At 43.8% G+C, this 20,845-nt stretch overlaps 1 protein-coding gene across 1 annotated transcript in view; it reads left to right on the top strand.

Annotated features, from left to right (window-relative positions):
- Window positions 1–20,845, top strand: part of LOC139052467 (uncharacterized) — a 67,191-nt gene that overhangs the window by 31,009 nt on the left and 15,337 nt on the right. The window contains exon 3 of the mRNA XM_070529584.1: window positions 8,483–8,640. Coding sequence (XP_070385685.1) covers window positions 8,483–8,640 — 158 coding nt within the window. The remainder of the gene's footprint in view (window positions 1–8,482; window positions 8,641–20,845) is intronic.

The raw sequence follows: 20,845 nt of genomic DNA, 5'->3' as shown, positions 1-20,845 counted from the left end.
TGGTTAATCGTACGCTGCAATCATGGGTAATTCCAACTCGCACGATTCATCAACTTTCGTTATATATCGGCTGTACAAGAGATAAAAAAGATTACGACAGGTAAAAAGCTCTTTTTCGGAATCAACGTTAAGCGTAGCTTTCATGATGCGTTTCAATAAATAATTTGCATATGTACGCATTAGGCGTGCAAGTATACTTGATACTCGCAAGGAACTGTTCAAAGGTTAGATCACGCAAATATCTCACTTTTGGAACGTTGACTTGCACTCTCGTGATTCGACGGCGCAGCGCTTTCGTCAACGGTCGTCGGTTCGGCGAGACGGGCACGCCAATTCAGCCTGCTTAGTGACGTAGGAGGCAATGCGAACGTTCTGAAAGCTAGACGCTTGCGCAGTCTCGCCCCAGGTTTTGCTCTCCATGGCACAAGTTTCCTGTCATTCGGCTTCGCGGTTATGAGCGTGTCCATCTCGCTTCACCGTGTTTTGCGGCATAGCGGTTACGTGGCCGCCCGGCAAGACGATAACACATGGAGATTGCCACCATGTGACCACGTGAATCACGAGGCCGCACGTTACACTGCCTCCGGTGAAAAAGTTATAGGATGTTTCGTTTTAATAAAGAAAATATGCGATTTAAGGCGTACATGCTTTGCAGCGAGAATTTTTAGGTACTGTCGTTTCATTGAGTAATTCGGTAGAGAACGGAGCAGGTCACCGGAAAAACTGTAGGGGTAGTACAGATAATGGCAGCATAAGTCGATTGGATAACGTGCAAAAAGTCAGCCACGGCGCGTTCCTGCATGAAGCGCGCAAGTCGAGCTACTGTGATTTATGCGGTCATATACCTTAATCCGCAATTTTTCTGCTGGGGCGCTCAAAGCGACTGGATAATTTATTTATAAATGTACATATGAAACCGACAAACATAGCTAACATTTAATTTTTTACGAAATAAGTGGGTGATTGTTTTCACTTGACCTTTTTGTTAAAGTCTGCGCTTTATTACTCGAAGAAAGGCTTTGAGATTTCAATGACGGGCGATAAGCAGCAGAAATTTGGTATCGATTGTAGTCTGGGCCCTTTATCGATTCTAATTGTACGGCGGTAATTTTTGCCAACCGGGTGGTCATTTCCTTTGAGCAGAATAACGTATGTTCGTTTTAAGAGGAAGCTTTAGCTCAGGTGCTCCTATCTAAATACATGTAAAAGGAGAATTCGTTTTTCTCGGCAACCACTGCACCAAATTAGGCGAGGTTTGTTGCATTTAAAAGAAGAACTTAAAGTCTAGTCAGTGTTGGTTCTGAATTGTTGATTTATCTCGTCAAGTTTTTAATTAAAAAGTGGCAGAAATCGAAAATTTTCAGAAAACAAAACTATTAAGTTTACAACACTGTAACTCAGCAATAAAAATGATATCACAATCATGTGAATTGCATCTAATAGTACATTAATTAATACGTTACACATGAATTGAAAAAAATTAGCAATTTGGAAATGCAGCTTTTGCAGAACCTTTGCAAACAACGTAACAATTTCACGTAATATATAGAATGACGTATCAAATTTGTCCGCTTTCAATGATCTAGTGGATGCCGATTACAGAACCGTGATATCTATTCTTGATGCAGAGCTATTAATTTGCAAAATTCGTGCTTCTATATTCTTCAAACTTTCGAATATTTGAGTTTTTTTTTTAAAAGTGCATGCGCTAAATTGAAATTCCACTTCCAAGAGTCAGTAGAATTTAACTTTCTCTCTAAAATGCAACAAATTTCATTAAACTCGGCCCAGGAGTTATCTCAGAAAAACACTTTTGCATTTTACATATGTTTGAATAGGCCGCGTTGGAGTTGGGTCCGAGCTAAAGCTTCCTCTTAAAGCAGGTTTCTTTGGTAATAATAATATCTCAGCTAGTTTATGAGTCCAACATACGATAGCCGCCATCAAGCGGACGTGATTAAAGACGGTGAATTTTATGAGCTACGGCGTTTCACTGGGATAATGTCTGCACGGCTTCCATCGTTAGTCATCAGTCGCGTCTTGTCCCGTAATGACGTCTTGCTTTAAAAAAAAAGTGCTAGCTAGCGCGAAAATTCACTGCTGGAACCGAGCACAGTCTGTAGGAGACTACTCACGAAAGCGGATTAACCTTGCAGCCTCTGGGCGTGTACATCGGTGAGTAAAAGAAAGCACTGTTTCCCGTTTTTAACTTTAAATTTATTTGCATGCGAGGCGGATAAAACCGATTCCTGTAGAAATTTCTAGAAGTGAAAAATAAATATTATATAGTTATTGCTATTGAATGGCAATTCAAACGAGGCTCTTGGTAATTTGCCAAGTCGCTAAAATTCCTAACATGGAGTACAGTATAAATAATAAATAGTTTTTGCTGATTCTGCATAAATGTACGAGTGCGATTTCACTGCACTTTACTGGCAAATGTACTTCCACTGACACAGTTAGATTCGTTGCATTTGAGACATAATAAAATGACTGTTCATTATTAGTATCCAAGAGAAGCAATCTTCACCTAATCGAGACTTGACTATGCACAGCCATCACAAGGACAACATTGAAAGAAATGCACATACAAAACAGTGTTGTGGGAGTCTGCTTTTCTGTGATGGACCGTTTTGTGCACTGTTCTTAGTCATAAATCACAAACTCACCTACACTTTCACCATAGTAATTGAGGCTCCTTTTTCTTTCAACTCTAGCCTCCAAAACACTGCTCCTGATTATTGACGCCTGATCACTCTCTAGCCTCTGGACGTACAAATAAACAGTGAATGTGTCACCACTGAAAGTAACAAGAAGGCCCAGAATACTCACAGGTTATGTTTCTGAACGCTTCACCTAGAATCGTGATACGTTCATTTATTAGGCTAACTTTTGCCTCAACATTTTTTGTTTGCATTTTGTCATGGCTTCATCATTTTTCTTTTGAGGAAGACGGACAAAAGGGAAATTATTGGTCTGCAGCCTGACCATAAGAAGCCCGACGCTCACCCCAACGACAACAGGTCGTCTTGAACTCCATGCCTCACCATGAAATGTTTACCTGTTTACCAGATAGAAGGGTGTGAGCCGTATCGGAAAAGCCGCAGTCTACAATTTTGTATCATATTGAGCAGGAATGTTAAAATGTGACATATAAGCTTACTTAGCTTTAAGGCCATCTCATCACAAACGGAGAAGTAACATGTTGAGTCCCAACTTTCTTTTTCAAGTCACTAACAACCATGACCACCAGAACAGAAACAAGGTAGCAAGGTTCTAATTGCTAATGTAAAAATTTTGTCATCTGCTCCTTGCTAATCAAGTTGGCGGCCAGTACCACCAAGTATCGAATGCTCCCTCACAACAATGATCTGTTACATGAAAATGCAAAGAATTTAAAATGATCGAAAGTGCTCAAAGGAATTTTGAGCATGTAATATTTCATGGTGACTGAATCTCTGGCAGTCAGTTACATGGTTCATGAACAGTTAGAAATCAAGGACTAAGCTATCCCTTTACCTGTAAGATAAGAGAACTAGAAAAGGCAAGCTCATGCCAACAGCCACCACCACATTTCACAAATATGACAAATCACTAAAACATTTTTTTTTCTCTTCAAACAGCAGATGATAAACCTGAACACAGTGTGCCTCCAAAATTATTTCGAAATATATATTATTTCGAAATATAGTTGCAGAATAAGTTCGGCTTAACGTTCAGCCAATGAACACTGGACGAGCAAGGCAAGCATAAGCGGGGGAACTTGTCTTCGTCACGGCTCTCCCAAAAATGTTTGCTTGTTGAAATTTTCGCTCCAGGCTGAACCTCCACTTGCTCAGCTCTTTTAGTCAATTCAAATGTTCTCCTTACACTCTCTTCGCCTTGTATGAATACACAAACAGGGATAGTCAATTCAAATGTTCTCCTTGCAATCTATTCGCCTTGTATGAATACATAAACCGGGATATGTTTCCAACATGAAACCGCAAATTGCATTTTCCAAGAATATGCGAGTATTAATTGGGATTGATTATATGTTTATTTAGCGTGTTTTGTTTACACAATCTTTGCAGAAGTCCTTGTAAGCACTGTTCTCTCCATAAATTTCCTTGAGCTCCTTTGAGTACTCCACTTGTGTCAAAGCGTTTACTGCCGTACCTGAGCACTAACTGTGTAGCAGAAATATGAAAAGCATAACATACGTGCGGGAAACTTAGCATAACGTTTGTTTCCCCAACACTAAGCGCCTCTCGCCAATGTGTTATGAAAGGTATTGTACATTGCAGCTCGATTGCGGCAATTTAACGGAAGTGAAAGCTGAAGTCAAGCGAAGTCAAGTGAAGCAATATCTGTGTTTCGTATGTTGCAAACTCGCTGACTGACAGCATTAGGTTTACGTGACCTATATGAATTGTGTGGGCACGTAGTACTGCTTCATTCAGGATTGACAATAAACGATGCAAGCTTACGTGTTCGAATTTTTTTTTTATTTTTTGCCAGTTGAGGCCTTCCGGTCACCTGGCGACATAATAAAGATATCTGTAGTCATGTTACATCCCTGTACACACGAATACCGCCTCGACATTGGTAACAAAACTGCCAAAACCAGCAAGTCCGCAGCAACAGCAGCCCCCCCCCCCCCTCCTCCCCAGCTGCTACTGCAGCAGCCATATCACAGTGTACTAGAAGGGGGTAGCGTGTTTAGGGGTGGCACGTGCCATGGATTGACGTGAGGCCGAAAGTGTGAAAAAATCCGGCAGTTGGCGGATGCTAGCCCATGCGATAGCAGCGCCGCCACAAGCATCCGTCGTATAGGGTTTCCCGCCGCTCATTCCTGCTGTTGGCAGTTGTGCTGATTGTGGGCCGCCATCGTGTGTGTCCAGCTTTGTCTTGACCGTGATTTTTTTGTAGTTTATTTTGTTCAAACGACGTATTCATTTAAAACAAAGGCTTGCTTTTTCCTGAGGTGTACCAGTTTAAATTATACCCAGCGGTTGTTCCCCGCAATATAAAGATTTGAATGTAGTACAACGTATTCGATTACTTTTAATTACCAACGTTGAAATATTTCATGCTAGTGAAGCTTATATTTATTAACAAGTAAGTAATTAATCTCAAATTAATCAATCCATTAATAAATAAATAATTGATAACCTAAGCGTGCTGTTGGTTTGCATTACTCATATTACTTCAATATTTGAGTGATTAGGTAAATAATCATTTTATTATTAATTACGTTTGCTATCTCCAATAGAGTGTTGATCCTGGGAGTTTTAGAATTTAAGTGGCCAGTCTAAAGAATGTCCATGCATTGTTTGAGTGATATCTGCACACGATGGAGTAGGTTCTCGCTGATAATTTTTTTATGTGGTCCATGTGATTGTAAGAATGGCATGTGCATTTCCACAGATGATTTTCTGCAGCCTAAACATGTATAAGCAACAATTGGGATTTCTAGGGCGAACTATTGTATAACACTTGATTTAATACTGCGAAACGTTATGTAACGAGTTGGTTCGCTCTTCTTTTGAATATGTTTGCCCTTTCTTAGACCCATTACGCAATACTCCACCTCAGAGCATGCAAGGATCTTGAATTAAAAAAAAAACTAAGGTACAAACATTACCAAGCGCAACCGGCGCAACGAGCCGTCGTTGCAGAGCGTCTCAAGGGAAACACGGCGGCTTCCATGTTGCCCATGAGGAAGTGGCGCCAGCTGGCGACGTCTACAAAAGCAGCCTATGCCACGAACCCTCCTTGAACACACTACCCCCTTCTAGCACACTGCACCCTCATTACTCACTACGTAATGAGTCCGCGCTACTGTTATTTTTGTGGCACTCTGAAGAGTACAGTTTCCATTCTCTAAGCTCTATAGCTGTTCTTTGCCTATACAATGTGCGGACTATTCGGCAAGAGAACAATATACATGCTATGTTCTTTAAGTTTCCTTATGAGTGGGTTGAAGGTTAGTCACAAAACCAGTTGGACAGCTTCATTCAGATATGTCTTCTGTTTATACATTGATACACGTATATTGCTCATGTTTTTTCCGGTGACTGTTCTTTACCGGCTAGCTACTGTACAAAGTTAACCCTTGGCGCAAGACCCATCTGCATGCATTATAACTTTCTAGAATGTTGTAGCCGTTTCTGTGTGACAGAAATCTTGTCTAATCAGAATGCATAAGCGAAGCGAATAAATTCCGCAACCCCTGCGAGCACCAGCGATTCCGCTAAAAGCTACGATCAGCATGGTCGGCAGTGCGGAAGAATACTCACTCACACTGACTCACCATAATTTTTCCAGACCCCGCACTCACTCATGTTGACGCTCACCTCCGCTCACACTCACTGGCACTCACTCGCACTCGCACTCACGTCCATCGACACTCACTGGCACTCACTAGCACTCACCTCTACTTAAAATTACTGGCCCTCACTCGCACTCGCACTCTCCTCCTCACTCACAGTGGCACTTACTCGCACTCGCCTCCATTCACACTCAGTGGCACTCACTTCCACTCGCACTCATCTCCACTGACATTCACTGTACGTTATCCTTCTGGGTGAAGGCAACTAGTCAATAAACCCGCAGAAAGGATGTTCTACATCCGCCGCCAAGGTTTGTTAGTTCGAACGATACTTCGTTCGAAAATTCATTTCAAGTGGATCCACCTTGCGAAGTCCCCGGCTAGAATTTGTAAATTGCAATAAGGGCCATTAGATAATTAGATAAAATGTTAATGAGTGAATTCTTGTTAATTAGACGATTTTGGATATCAATTTTTTGTACAAGTAGTGTCCGCCACTTCGAGAAGAGCGGCTTATCAACTAGAATTGAGCTATCTGCCACAGGCGACCTTGGAAAAAATTTGAAAGTGTTCGCTGAAACACCCTGTATGTTTATATATGAAGGGTGTCCCAGTTAACTTGGAGCAAGATTTTGAAAAAACCTATGCGTGCTTCGGAACAGAAATTGCGTGGATGTTGTTAGCGTTTATCTAAACATAAAGTACTATTTTTTGCTTGTCTTTTGTTGAGTAATTAGCCGAGACAAATTAATGAACTATTTAGATATAGCTTGATACGTTCAGGCGTCAATAGGAAAGTTGTGGAGCTGCAAAAATATTGCCCAACTCAGGCACTTCCAACGAGAAAGATTTAGCATGGCCGTGTTTATTCGGGAAAAACGAAATCCCGCGGAGTTTAAAAAATACCACGCGACAGCGCGGTCTGTGCCCCCGATATTTATTTATTCATTTATTTGAAATACTGTTAGCTCTTCCGGGCTGTTACAGGTTAGAAAGAGTACAGTCAATCAATACAACACAGTTCCAACTCTTTTTCCAATGTTTTTAGTGAACAAGCGTTATCGAATACGCGTCGGTCAAGGCTATTCCATTGTATAATTGTTTCAAGCAGAAACGAATATTTATAGACGTGAACTCTTGGCACGTAAGACATAAGTGCAAATGAATGGTTAGTACGCGATGATCGTCTACAGGGCGGCTGCAAGTACAAGGCAGGAATCCCAACTGAACGTGTTGTGATAGAGCTGGTAACGATACATAGGCCTAGCGATTTTTCTGCGAACAGCCAAGGTTCGTAGCTCTGCACGTGCAAGAAGTTCTGTTACTGACTGCGTTCTTCGGTAACTGGAAAATACGAACCTCAATGCCAATCTCTGAACACGTTCAAGTTTGTCAACGAGATATTACGGATTTCGATCTCAAATTATACGGGCGTATTTCAGAATTGGCCTTATTATTGATTTATATGCTTTTAGTTTTACATCCAATGCTGCATTTTTTACGTTTCGTCGTAGGAATCCAAGTTTTCATTGGGCGGTTCCACATATATTTTGTACATGATCACTCCAGTTCATCTCATGAGAAACCGTAATACCTAAATATTTTAATTTACTGGAACGTTTAAACTCTGTGTTGTGAATTATGTAGAGGAACACAAATGGCGCCTTCTTGTTTGACAGAATTATAGAAGATATCTTTTTTTTTAATTTAGGGTTTCTACATATATATTTTTACAACTGTATCTTACGCTGAATAATCACAGTTACAGTTCTGAACGCCAAAGGAAACAGCTATCACAGTTCCGCAAACAGCTATTGACTGAGCGTTTCAAGGGCAGAAGTTTGCATCAACCTACAGCTTACATGTGAATAACACTTACTTCTTAACTTCTTAATGAGATTCCTTTTAGGGGATTGAATTGAATTCTGCAGTTTTAGAAGCCGAAATCACTTTTTTTTATTATGCGACATGCTGTAGTGGGAACTACGAAATAATTTTGTCCACCGGAGATCGTTAACATGCCCCTAATGCGCGTGACATGTGCCCTTCTTGGGAATCATTGAAAGATATTAAGATGGTGGTACATTCTAGAGCTAGGTGCAATGTTTGATTGCTTCTCCTCCATAAAAGCAAAAAAAGAAATGGTAAACATTATTCTTTTCCCGGCAGTGCTGAAGGGAGCCCGTGAGTCGCTTCCACAAGATTGCGTGACGGTGCTGTTCAAGTCAAAGCGAGACAGGACGCTCAATTTTGAGGAGAGCTGTAAGGGGCTCAATGGCATCCTCGTCTTTGATTCCGCCGTCAGAAATTCGCGGCCTTCACTAAGGGTAAGACATCTGCACTGTCAACTATTCATCAGATATTTTCGCCGTACTTACAGTGCTGAGCAAATGAAACGCGATACACAGAGTGCGTGGCCACCGGCGCTTGTTGAGCCTCCGGTGGGCTCTCGTGAAAGCGAGCAGGTGCGTTGAGGTACACGCTGAGGGCGAGAGGGTTGATGACGCATGTAGGTCACATGGGGTAGGGAGCGTATCAACGACCGTCTTGTGCTGCTTGGTAAATCTAGGCCGATTTTACAGCGGCGAGAAAGCGATCTTGTCCACAACGCCTTTGTCCTCCATCGTTTAGAGCACAGCTCTTAGCCGCCCGTTCTTGCGGTGAGTGTCGGTGTTGTCCGACGGCGTCGGCGTAACCGCGAGAACGAGCGAAGAATGAAAACGAACGAGGAGGGCAGCGGAACATGAAGAAAGGGTGATAGCGCAGGAGGAGGGTGTAGCGGAACCATGAGGCGGAAAGCGGAGAAGAGAAGGGGGCGGCCTGCGCATGCGCTGAGTTGCCGTCGGCCAAGGCATCCGCAGCCGCAGGTGCGATCTCGTCTGCGCTTCCGAGGTAGGGAACAGGGTGCCGTGAGTTGAGGAGGGCTACGCTCGCTGGGGCGTCAGCTGCTGAGGTCAGCCGGCGGTACCAGCGTGTGTGACGGCGACCACTGCTCCTACAAAGGGCGATGCCAAGCGGCTGCAACTAAAAGACACTTCCTAGTCCAACCCAGCATGTGCGTCAAGCAGCGGCGGTGGAGGTCGGCGACACCAGGTTCGCCACGTTAAGGCCCGACCACTCATGCGTCGGTATGCTTCGGCACGCGCCGACAAGCGAACGCGTCGCTTCGCCTTGGTTGGAGGAAAAGGGCACGCAACCACTGGAAAGAAGCTCAGACACGCGCCGACCCTCGCTCCCCGGCTGCGGCGCACTGTTGCTGGACTATTCTGTCTTCAACCATGCAAGTCCAACCTAAAACAGCATGCTGCAAACTAATGTTGAAACAGTAAGTTAGTTATCTGTATGCTCTTTTGCATACCAAAAACACGTTTGATTATTGAATGTACGCCTGCCGCAACAGTTTTTTTTTTTTTACATACGAAGACTAGTACACAAAATATCGACATCAGCGCTCGCACTCGTGCGTCGTCTGTCGAAGGTCGATCGAAATAGGTCGCGAAGCTTGGGGCGAAAAGCGGTTCAGTACAAATTGTCAACGACATCAACAAGGGGGGTTAGCAGCGATTGAAGAGCGACTATGCTTGAAGGGAACAAACATTGGGAAAGAAAAAAAAAGCGTTTTTTAAATTCAAGCTAGACATTGTTAGTCATTCAACGAAAATAAAATTTTTGGTCAGTTAAGAAAATACAAGTTTATTTAATTTCATTAGTATTATAAATACATTTATTTTCCGCATGCATCGTTACAGGAGGCGTTGACGCCGCTTTCACTCGCAGTGCAATGCAGCTCTTGAAATGTGCAAGAAAGGCGCGCTCGTAAAGTTCATCTTTTGAAATACGCCCCACTCACACTTGCTTTTTTGCTTCTCGACGTTTGTCTGAATTTGGTGACGCGGGTAGCTTCATTCTTTCTTAAGCTGTTCACTCCAAATTAATGAGTTACGATCGCCAGATAATTGTTTATTTCTTTTCATGCGACTGCGCTTGCCGACGGGCTTGGCGTCCCACGACAGGACCAGCACTCTACAAGCTTTCGTCGGCCTCCAAAGAAAGTATGTTCTGTGCAAGGGTGCGATTTCGAAAACCGTACGGCTGGCCTATTCCTGCATTGCTTTCCGAGCTGAAAGCTCGAAACGCCCATCAAGTGGAATGGCCCATCAAGTGGAATTTGAATATGTAGCTCAAAAGGCAGGCCAACAAAAATTTCGTGCCTTCTAAAACAAAATGACGTCACTTCTGTTTTTAACGGATATGTCATTACATTATTTTTTCTTCCAACGGAAATGTTCCCTCCACATAAAGATGGCGCTAAGCCCCATGAATTGCCGATGAAGCGCCATGTTTTGAACGTATGGGCTCCTATGAGAGCTGCGCTACCAGGTATATCTACTTTGGTCTGTCTGCAAGATAAACTTAGAAACACCTGCACGACCATGCCATATTGTATCAAAAGCTGTTGTATGATTTCATTTTTGGTAGCTCATTGCGCAGCCAAATATGTAAGAATTAGGCATGCAAAGTATCACTGAAAGATCTCTGTTAGACACATTGTCACGTAGTAGTGACGGTGAAAAATTATGCAGAGTCAAAAGTGGGAATTACAAATTTAACTCTTTACTAGTCGAACTTGTGCCCAGCAAAAAGCAACACTCATTCGCAATGATAGCGGCGACCAAAGTAGGCGACCGTCGAAAATCTCATCTGTGGATGAAGCGCGTCGGCTGTAATATATCAGTCCTCGAAAGTTCTATCGTATTCGTCAGTGCCCAGACGCGTTCTAGAAAGCACTACGCAATTAGTGTCACGTATACAATCAGATTATACAAGGTTCGTCGACAACAGACAACCGTCAAATTCACTGATAACATTCGCGAAATTTCCGATACGTGCAGGCGCGTTCTGCGCCGAGCGATAACGTTAGCATTTGTTAGCCGCTGAAATACGGTCACCGGACACAGATGAAAAAGTATCCGTGTCAATATAACTATGCTTGTTGGTGTATAAAAGAAAAGTGAAAAAAAAATGGGTTCGGAGAAAATCAGCAAAAAGAATTGAAACACCTGTAGCACTCACAAAAACACATCTGGAATAGCTAAAATTAGCATAATTCGTAGCTTGTCTCCTGCACTCCTTTATTCTGTCAAATCTCAACCATGGAGCGCTTCATTTATTATTCTATGTTGTTTTGAAGCATCGGCACCGCATCGGGAGGCCTTCACATTGAGTGCATTGCTAGAACAAATTTCACTGTGTAAAGGCCATGATCTATTGTAAGTGGTTGCAGCATCTCAAGCCTGTCTTTTTCGACATTAATAAAATGACATACCATCAGATAGCACATGCTTGAAAATTGGAGGCTTTTATTAGGTGACATTCGTTGCCCTTTGCGAAGTCGTACTATAGAAGCACTTATTCGAATGTATAGGGACAGCTCCATTGGAGAATATATATATATATATATATATATATATATATATATATCTATATAGATATATATATGACATAAGTGGATGAGAGAAAATGAGAGAGTGAGCCGGTAGCCGTAATAGAGATCTTCACGAGAATCATGTATTGTTGGGCTAGTTGGTTTGAATTGTGAAATTCCCCACACGAAAGAAAGGTTGTTGTCAGCCTACTATGATGTTTGGACTGAGAAAGACATTGAATTTATGTGAGGCACGCAATAATTGCTGTTGTATATTGTTATTGCACAACACTGGATACAGTAGCTAAGCGTTATTACAACTCAGAAGAAATTAATAGCCCCATGCATACGATCAGGCACACAGCATTTTATTGCACTTTCTTAATTGATGCCTTTTGTTTAATGGTACCAATGTAGCTGCACTGAAATAATATACTAGTGCATACTTAAAAACCACGATTTTATCCTGCAATAATAATTCTGAATCAATCAGTCAAATGTTAATTATGGCACCCAAAAACAGCTAGAGAGCCTTCGTACTGGTGCACTTTAAAAGCAATATGTGAGACAGAATGTACAGAAAACATGAATGTGGTAGACAAAACAAACAATGCGAGTTGGAGAAACTATTAAGGAAAAATAAAATGAGGAAGGCTCAAAGGGTGTTAATCATACATCATTATCTACAGATGCACGAAACACAGGAAATGAATTCTGAAGTATGTCAATACATGTACAATTCTTATTACCTGTTTCTCGGAGTAGAGCCATATATTATAGCACAGTCTTTAATGCAGCAAGGCCAGGCAAAGAATGCGATTGCTGCCTGGTATGCTGTTGCGGCACGAACAATTGCATATGATGAAGAAGCTTTAGGGAATGCATAATGCCATGGACCTTCTTATACTGGAACAAAAGATCTGATTAATTAAGTCTTGAGTCTAGAGGTGCAAGTTGAGGTATATTTGAGAAGGCTGAACTATGGTCACCAGAATGGCAAAAGTGGTGCTTGAAGATAGATATCAATTTATTTTGGGCGCTTTCATTGAGGTCGAAATTAGATGTGCACGTTGCACCCCATCTACAGAGGCATACTTTATTAGTAGAAGGCACACAGCAGAAAACAATTTCAGAAATAGAACAGGTGAGTGGAAAACATGCAATATACGACATACAATTCAAAGAGCGTGAAGGGCACGTTGTGTCGTTGTGTGATTATCTGTCTGAAGAGAAGCTGAGCGTTTTGTCGAAGTACACACGAAGATCTTTCATTCCATCGACGCTGGGCAGTGGAGCATCCCGAAGGATGTATGAAAGTAGCACATGGTGTGTTTTTCGCATATAACTTAGTGTCATGGTACTGGAAACATTTTACCTTATTATTTCTGCACCAGATTGAGAGAGAAAAATGACTTTTTGGAGGTTGATGCAGCTGTGAAGACTGTTGGCAGTCTCAAATAGGTTATTATTTGATAATAAGTTATTGGCACACAAACCCATGCTGTTCACTTATTAAAGTGTTCTCAGCACTAACAGAACGCAATAAATGCAATACCGATTCAAATACTTTTGACGCACTGCAGAGGATAGATGTAGGCCGGCAGTCAGTAACTGCACATCTAGCACCCGATTTGTGCATGTGCAATGTCCATGCTACCTTCCGAGCGCTAGAAAACCTACCAACTTTAGGGAACTATTGAAGATGCCTGTGAGAACAGGGAACAGGTATGCTTCATACGCCCCAAGCACTGCGGAAAGAATACCATCAGTACCACAAAAAAGGGAAAGTTTGAGGCGCTTCATACTATTTAGAACAACGCCTTCATTGACTGATAGCGTCCAGCAATCTCCTGCAATGCCCTGCAAAGCCATCAGCAGTGTTCGGTACTACCATTTTCATCAAGAATGCATACATAATTGGCGCTCTCTTTAGAAGAGTGAGAGTGCTACACACACACACACACACAAACACACACACACACACACACGCACACACGCACACGCACACACACGCACACGCACACACACACACACACAAAATTTGTGGTAATGTTCATAGGCTGGCATGAGCTTACGATGACTGAAAACACAGGAGTAGACGGTGCGTGTTGCCCAGCTCTGAACAAAATCACCTTTGTCAGCGACCTGAGTTTGGTAGAGGGACTATACTGAATAGCAGTACTCAAGCCGTGGCAGAATGATAGAACTGTAGAGTGCTAGGAAAACCTCAGGTCCACAGGGAAGGGATACACGGGACACAAAACGAAGAATGCGGTGATCGTCAGATACAGTGCTGGTGACATATGCAGAAAAGTCGCGAGAAGGGTTGAATGTTACACCCCGAATGGGTAGGGCCCGAACGGGTGCTTCCGAGGAAGTAGGTTGTACACGCATCAGCTTTGTTGTTGCTGATGCTCATGACCGGACTTTTTGCAGTGCTACTACAAAGTTTATTGTTGTAGGCCCAGTCGTTCACCTTTACGGAATGTATTTATTTCAAGTGCGTATGCTGTTGCAGTGGAGGTCTTAACTTGTTAATCGAATGTAGATGCATTAAGGACTTGGTGTTGAGTTTACCTTTTTCCTGACTGCAGTTTATAGTATCGCAGCGAGAAACATTTTAGTGGTAGCTGAAGAGATTTGGGTAGTTTAAGCACACCGGCTGCACAAAGCACCGAAGACACCTTTTCACCTTGCCCACAAAGCTCTCGCACTATCTGTTCTCTCCATAAACAAAACAGATCAAAAGCCAATTACAATTTCATTGACTCAGTATGTCATCCTCATCATCATCAGCCTGGTTACGCCCACTGCAGGGCAAAGGCCTCTCCCATATTTCTCCAACAGCCCCGGTCATGTACTAATTGTGGCCATGCCGTCCCTGCAAACTTCTTAATCTCATCCGCCCACCTAACTTTCTGCCGCCCCCTGCTACGCTTCCCTTCCCTTGGGATCCAGTCCGGAACCCTTAATGACCATCCGTTATCTTCCCTCCTCATTACATGTCCTGCCCATGCCCATTTCGTTTTCTTGATTTCAACTAAGATGTCATTAACTCGCGTTTGTTCCCTGACCCAATCTGCTCTTTTCTTATCCCTTAACGTTACACCTATCATTCTTCTTTCCATAGCTCGTTGCGTCGTCCTCAATTTGAGTAGAACTCTTTTCGTAAGCCTCCAGGTTTCTGCCCCGTAGGTATAAGTACTGGTAAGACACAGCTATTATATACTTTTCTCTTAAGGGATAATGGCAACCTGCTGTTCATGATCTGAGAATGCCTGCCAAACGCACCCCAGCCCATTCTTATTCTCCTGATGTTTTCCGTCTCATGATCCGGATCCGTGGTCACTACCTGCCCCAAGTAGGTGTATTCCCTTACGACTTCCAGTGCCTCGCTGCCTATTGTAAATTGATGCTCTCTTCCGAGACTGTTAAACATATTTTAGTTTTCAGCAGATTAATTTTTAGACCCACTCTTCTGCTTTGCCTCTCCAGGTCAGTGAGCATGCATTGCAATTGGATCCCTGAGTTACTAAGCAAGGCAATATCATCAGCGAATCGCAAGTTACTAAGGTATTCTCCATTAACTTTTATCCCCAATTCTTCCCAATCCAGGACTCTGAATACCTCCTGTAAACATGCTGTGAATAGCATTGGAGAGATCGTATCTCCCTGCCTGACGCCTTTCTTTATTGGTATTTTGTTGCTTGCTTTATGGAGGACTACGGTGGCTGTAGAGCCACTATAGATATATTTCAGTATTGTTACATACGGCTCGTCTACACCCTGATTCCGTAATGCCTCCATGACTGCTGAGGTTTCGACAGAATCAAACGCTTTCTCGTAATCAATGAAAGCTATATATAAGGGTTGGTTATATTCCGCACATTTCTCTATTACCTGATTGATAGTGTGAATATGATCTATTGTTGAGTAGTCTTTACGGAATCCTGTCTGGTCCTTTGCTTGACAGAAGTCTAAAGTGTTACTGATTCTATTTGCGATTACCTTAGTAAATAGTTTGTAGGCAACGGACAGTAAGCTGATCGGTGTATAATTTTTCAAGTCTTTGGCGTCTCCATTCTTATGAATTAGGATTATGTTAGCGTTCTTCCAAGATTCCGGTACGCTCGAGGTCATGAGGCATTGCGTATACAGGGTGGCCAGTTTCTCTAGAACAATCTGTCCACCATCCTTCAACAAATCTGCTGTTATCTGATCCGCCCCAGCTGTCTTCCCCCTTTACATATCTCCCAAGGCTTTCATTACTTCTTCCGGCGTTACCTTTGGGATTTCGAATTCCTCTAGACTATTTTCCCTTCCATTATCGTCGTGGGTGCCACTGGTACTGTATAAATCTCTATAGAACTCCTCAGCCACTTGAACTATCTCATCCATATTAGTCATGATATTGCCGGCTTTGTCTCTTAACGCATACATCTGATTCTTGCCAATTCCTAGTTTCTTCTTCACTGTTTTTAGGCTTCCTCCGTTCCTGAGAGCATGTTCAATTCTAACAATATTACACTTCCTTATGTATGTGCTGTATGTGCAGTATGTGCTGCTTCTCAATAGGCATCGAAGCAATCCAGGCGTACGCGGCTGCACGCATAGGTATTGCATGACGCAGGTCCACCTATGCATTGCACACGGTGCACATATTGGAAACAGATCATTCCTTTTTGAAGTGCTCAAGTATAAGGACACATTGACTCAAACATCACTGAACTGTGTCATATTTCCTTGAGGGCGTCAGCGTTCTTAAGTTCTGCACAAGCGATTTATGCCCGACTAGCTCATGCACTTCAAAAAAGGGAGTAATGGAGAACGGAGTACTGTGAACTCGTATACTGTACTGTATTTATATGATGAATAGAAATGCGCACTGTCAACTGAAACGGACGGCGTGGCTGAGGACGTACGTACTTCCCATTGTTCGGCTATTATTGCCTTTTGCTTTCGAAATTTATCTTTGCCACTGGAAACAGCGCACAGCTCGCCCGTTAAACTTCAGTCATCTGAGACCAAACGAAACACGCCGTGGTTCACCCCACAGAATTCCACACGGTTCATCCACCACATCAAAAACCACACGCAGTCAGGAGGGCCATATTTTATACCCGTGTCACACGGGCGTTTGGAAGGTCTTCCAAACGATAGTCAGTTGACTCAAAGGTCAAGTTCGAGATGCTACACGGGCGGTTTCGAAGGTCGCCGAGTCAATAGTCTATCGAGTCAATGGAGCACCTTACAACTCTATCGAAATCTCGATGGCCTTTGAGCAACGGAAACGGAAACAGTGCGAACATGCCCTCTCGTTCACATTGTGCTCGTGCTATCGGTTAGAAAGAACAAATCAAATCAAGATGCTCTAAAAATACTGTATATGAGTGTTATTAATTATTCAATAAAGTATTTTTGCCACTTGATATGTGCGAACTGCACATACTCTTGACTACAGCGACAAGCACCGACGCAAACGTTGCCGCAGTTTCGCTACTCAACAACTTAAAAACTAAACGTATATGTATGGCAATGTATAAACATTTTTTTAAATGTATAAACAAACATAACAGAAATTATAGTGCGTTTAAGTGGTTTTAATGTTGCTTAACTTTTCGTTACATGAAAACGAGAGTAAAGATCCGCAGCGCCACACAATTTTATGAGAAACGTCTGAACCACTCAACGGCCCTTCGAAAGTGCCGCGTAGCAGCGCGACAACTCCTTTGAGTCGATAGAGTTGTGGCATTTCGAAGGCCGTCAACTGGAAGGCCTTCCAAATGTGCCTGTGTGACACAGATATTAGATCGCTGCAGCGCCAAAGGGAACTGAAAATTCATTTCCTTCGACAATTTTTCAGGTTGGTTCGATCACTCGCCGGCTTTGAATTCGATGGAGGCGCTAGGCCTGCGCGTAACGTCAATATGGGCGGTAGGCGAGTGCTGATTATTCAGACTCTGGAGTTCAGAAGCATGTTTCCATTCGCTTTCAGCACGACAAAATACACATACACCAAGCACACTCGTTGTCGCAATCGTTATTCGTTTGGATGTTTTAGCAGACGGTCACACCGAGACCGGCGGAACCCAATGGGCAGGTTGGATTTGTCGGCGTCGTTTGAAGTCGGTTCGGATTCACGTCGCAGTGCTCCAACCCACGGCAGTCGGTCGTCTCGTTGTCGCCCTATTACCACAACACTGTTTTACAGGAACACTGTCACGCGCGTCGGGCGTCCAAAGAATTCGGACTATCGTTGGTGTCGGCGTGTTTGCGTTGGCGGCCATTATAGGCATATACATAGCAGCCGCAGTACTCACAGCCGTTGATTGGTTGACGCCGGCGACGCATCGCAGTCTCTGATTGTTGCACGCCGGCGAAGCGTCACCACGCCTTGACGAATTTCTAGCATTGGCAGTCGACAAAATCTCTGCGCATCGACATGCTTCGTCCTGTTGCCGACGGACGCTTTTGACGCTTTTGACGCATTGGCGCGTGCCGAAGCTTGCCGACGCGTGCCAGTGGTTGGGCCTCTATGGTGGAGCGAAAACTGACCCCTCTATAGGGCTCGTGCACCGCCTATAGAGGCGCCACTGATAGCCACCTAGCGGGCGCTTCCAACAATACGCGCGGGAGCAGTAGCAGACGACAACGCTTTGCAGCAAGGGTGACTGAAGTTCGCGGCTGCGATTTGTCCTTTGTTCGGGCGCCAGACTGCTTCTTCTACAATGACAGCTGTAGGGAAGGCGCAGACCTCCGTGGGAGTGGGTATGAACAATTGTTATCGGTGTTTGGGGCAACATGGTCCACATACGCGCCAGGTGCATCCCGCAGACAAACGCCATGAAGACCATTTACATGAAGTGGAGCTCATGCATGTAAACTAGCCGAAAAATTTTGTTGACTAATGCGATGTCTCGGCCGTGTTTGTTTCTTAATTCTACCCTTGCCGTAATGCTGCTTCTGTACCTCAATAATGAGCACCTGTCGTTAATGCAGACTTAGATAACAAGTCCGCATGGTGCGATGTCTGCATATGCCGTTGTGATTTTTCTGCCGATGAATACATGTGACGCCGCCGAATAAGTGTAGTGAAAGTCGCCTGAAGAAAAATAATCGCGAATTTATTGATAGAAACGCGTACACTATAGTCAACGAAGCCACCAAACGCACGGGTTAATAAAAGTGCGTGTTAGCGCTGTATCCGCCGATGAACTGCCGTTCGCGCTGCAGTTTTCGCAATTTTAAATTCCCTAAGGGAGCTGCTTGGAAACGTACAAAGCTATAGTCTGACTAACTTCGCAGTACTTTTTTGAAATGTTACTAGAGAGAGGTGCCACATGATGTATTTAAAGGCAGAGCAGCGCCAGTCAAATTAGATCCAGCGCTAGCGGCAAGGCCGGGTTTATTCCTATGCGGCATAAGCATAATAAGAAATAATTCAGTTGAGTACAAAATTCACTTGCAAGAAGCGACTACGTTGTGAAACAAACAAATCACTCGGCGTGTTAAGTCTGCTCAGACAGCATCAAGGTGTGATGATTTACCATACGTGACGCGAACTATACAGCGAAAAATGGAACAAAAATACCATATGCAGGAACTATTAGCTATTCTCGCCCTGAGTTACCTATTTTCTAAACACATTTCCCAAAAAAATCACAATATCAAAGATGCCCTCGGGCGAAATGAATAAAGCTGTTAAAGAAGCACTTGCTTGGTGTCATTCCGATAAGACACAGCTTGATTTATACCCTTTACAAACGAGGTAGGGTGAAAACCTCGCACCTCAAAAGAATCAAGAGTTATGCATGAAGCAACTAGCAGCAGTTAAACATGTGCGAAACCACGCATAATATAGATGTAAAAACATGAAGTGCGCGACAGCTGGTGCGAGGATTTTCCGGGCCACATAAAACTAACAATTTCAGTTCTTGCAAACTTCTGTAGCTTTAACATACAACACAATGCGCTCATGCAGTCATGCTGCCTAGCTAGCCCAACGCGGTAAAGAAGCGGAAAACAATATAAGCGGCAAACGGTATTCCGAACTTTAGTGAAATGCCTTTAAACCGCATGTTGCACTGCAGACGAACTTCGTCGCTTACGCGTCTAACTACAATCGAGTAAAAAAAATAATAATAAAGAAAAAACACCGAAGCGACAAAGGAAAGGATGGGAACAAGAAATTTCGCGCCGAAGCGACGATCCATTGCCACCGTTGTTCCTGCTGATGAGGCTTTGCGGGGAATAATTAGAACCGTATCGCCGGCACGTTTTCGCCGGTATTTGAGCCCCCCACCCTGCAAAAATTCTTCTTCGTCATTCTTCGGAAGCTTTGGCCATTCCACACATGCGAAGGGTGTTGCCTATTTTGCTCTGAAAACACAAATAAGACGGAGAAGCGCTATCAGCGACGCAACAAACTATATATATACGGCGTGCTACGGTGCGCGGCTCGCTCCTCTCCCGTGCGTTCTGCGCAAGGCCGCCACCAGTGGCGCGGCCATCGGCGTGCACACCGCGTATAGTACACCGCATGCGCCGCGCCGCCTCGACGCATGCGCATTTCACACAAAACTAGGAGTTTCAAGATGATAGGAAACTGCAAACTTACGGCAATGTACGCATTTCGATGGGGCCGAAGTGCGAAAACACCCGTGTACTTAGATTTAGGTGCACGTTAAAGAACCCCAGGTGGTCGAAATTTCCGGAGTTCCCCACTGCGGCGTGCCTCATAATCAGAAAGTGGTTTTGGCACGTAAAACCCCTTAATTTAATTTTTAACTCACTACAATGTGCAGTGGAAGCTACCGCCACCAGCACCACTTGTTCGACAAGACGCTGACGCGGTGCATTCTGGGTAACGAAGCCGATGTGGAATGCAGCATGTCGCGTCTCACGCCGGCTGCACCCGAGGCATGCCGACGGATGACGGATACGTCGGCCGCGCCACGAACCGAACTATGGAGTGCTGCGATTTCACTGGCGTGGCGTCGCTGTGCCGACCTGGCACGCGCGTGAACCCTACATCGGACTATAAGGTGTCCTTAAACCTCGATGTGATGCTCCATGGGGTTGCGTCCTCGCTGACACGGGTGGCATGA

Source organism: Dermacentor albipictus, unplaced genomic scaffold, assembly GCF_038994185.2.
Source record: "Dermacentor albipictus isolate Rhodes 1998 colony unplaced genomic scaffold, USDA_Dalb.pri_finalv2 scaffold_24, whole genome shotgun sequence".
NCBI classification, from domain to species: domain Eukaryota; kingdom Metazoa; phylum Arthropoda; class Arachnida; order Ixodida; family Ixodidae; genus Dermacentor; species Dermacentor albipictus.
This window is presented reverse-complemented; position numbering and strand designations above follow the sequence as displayed.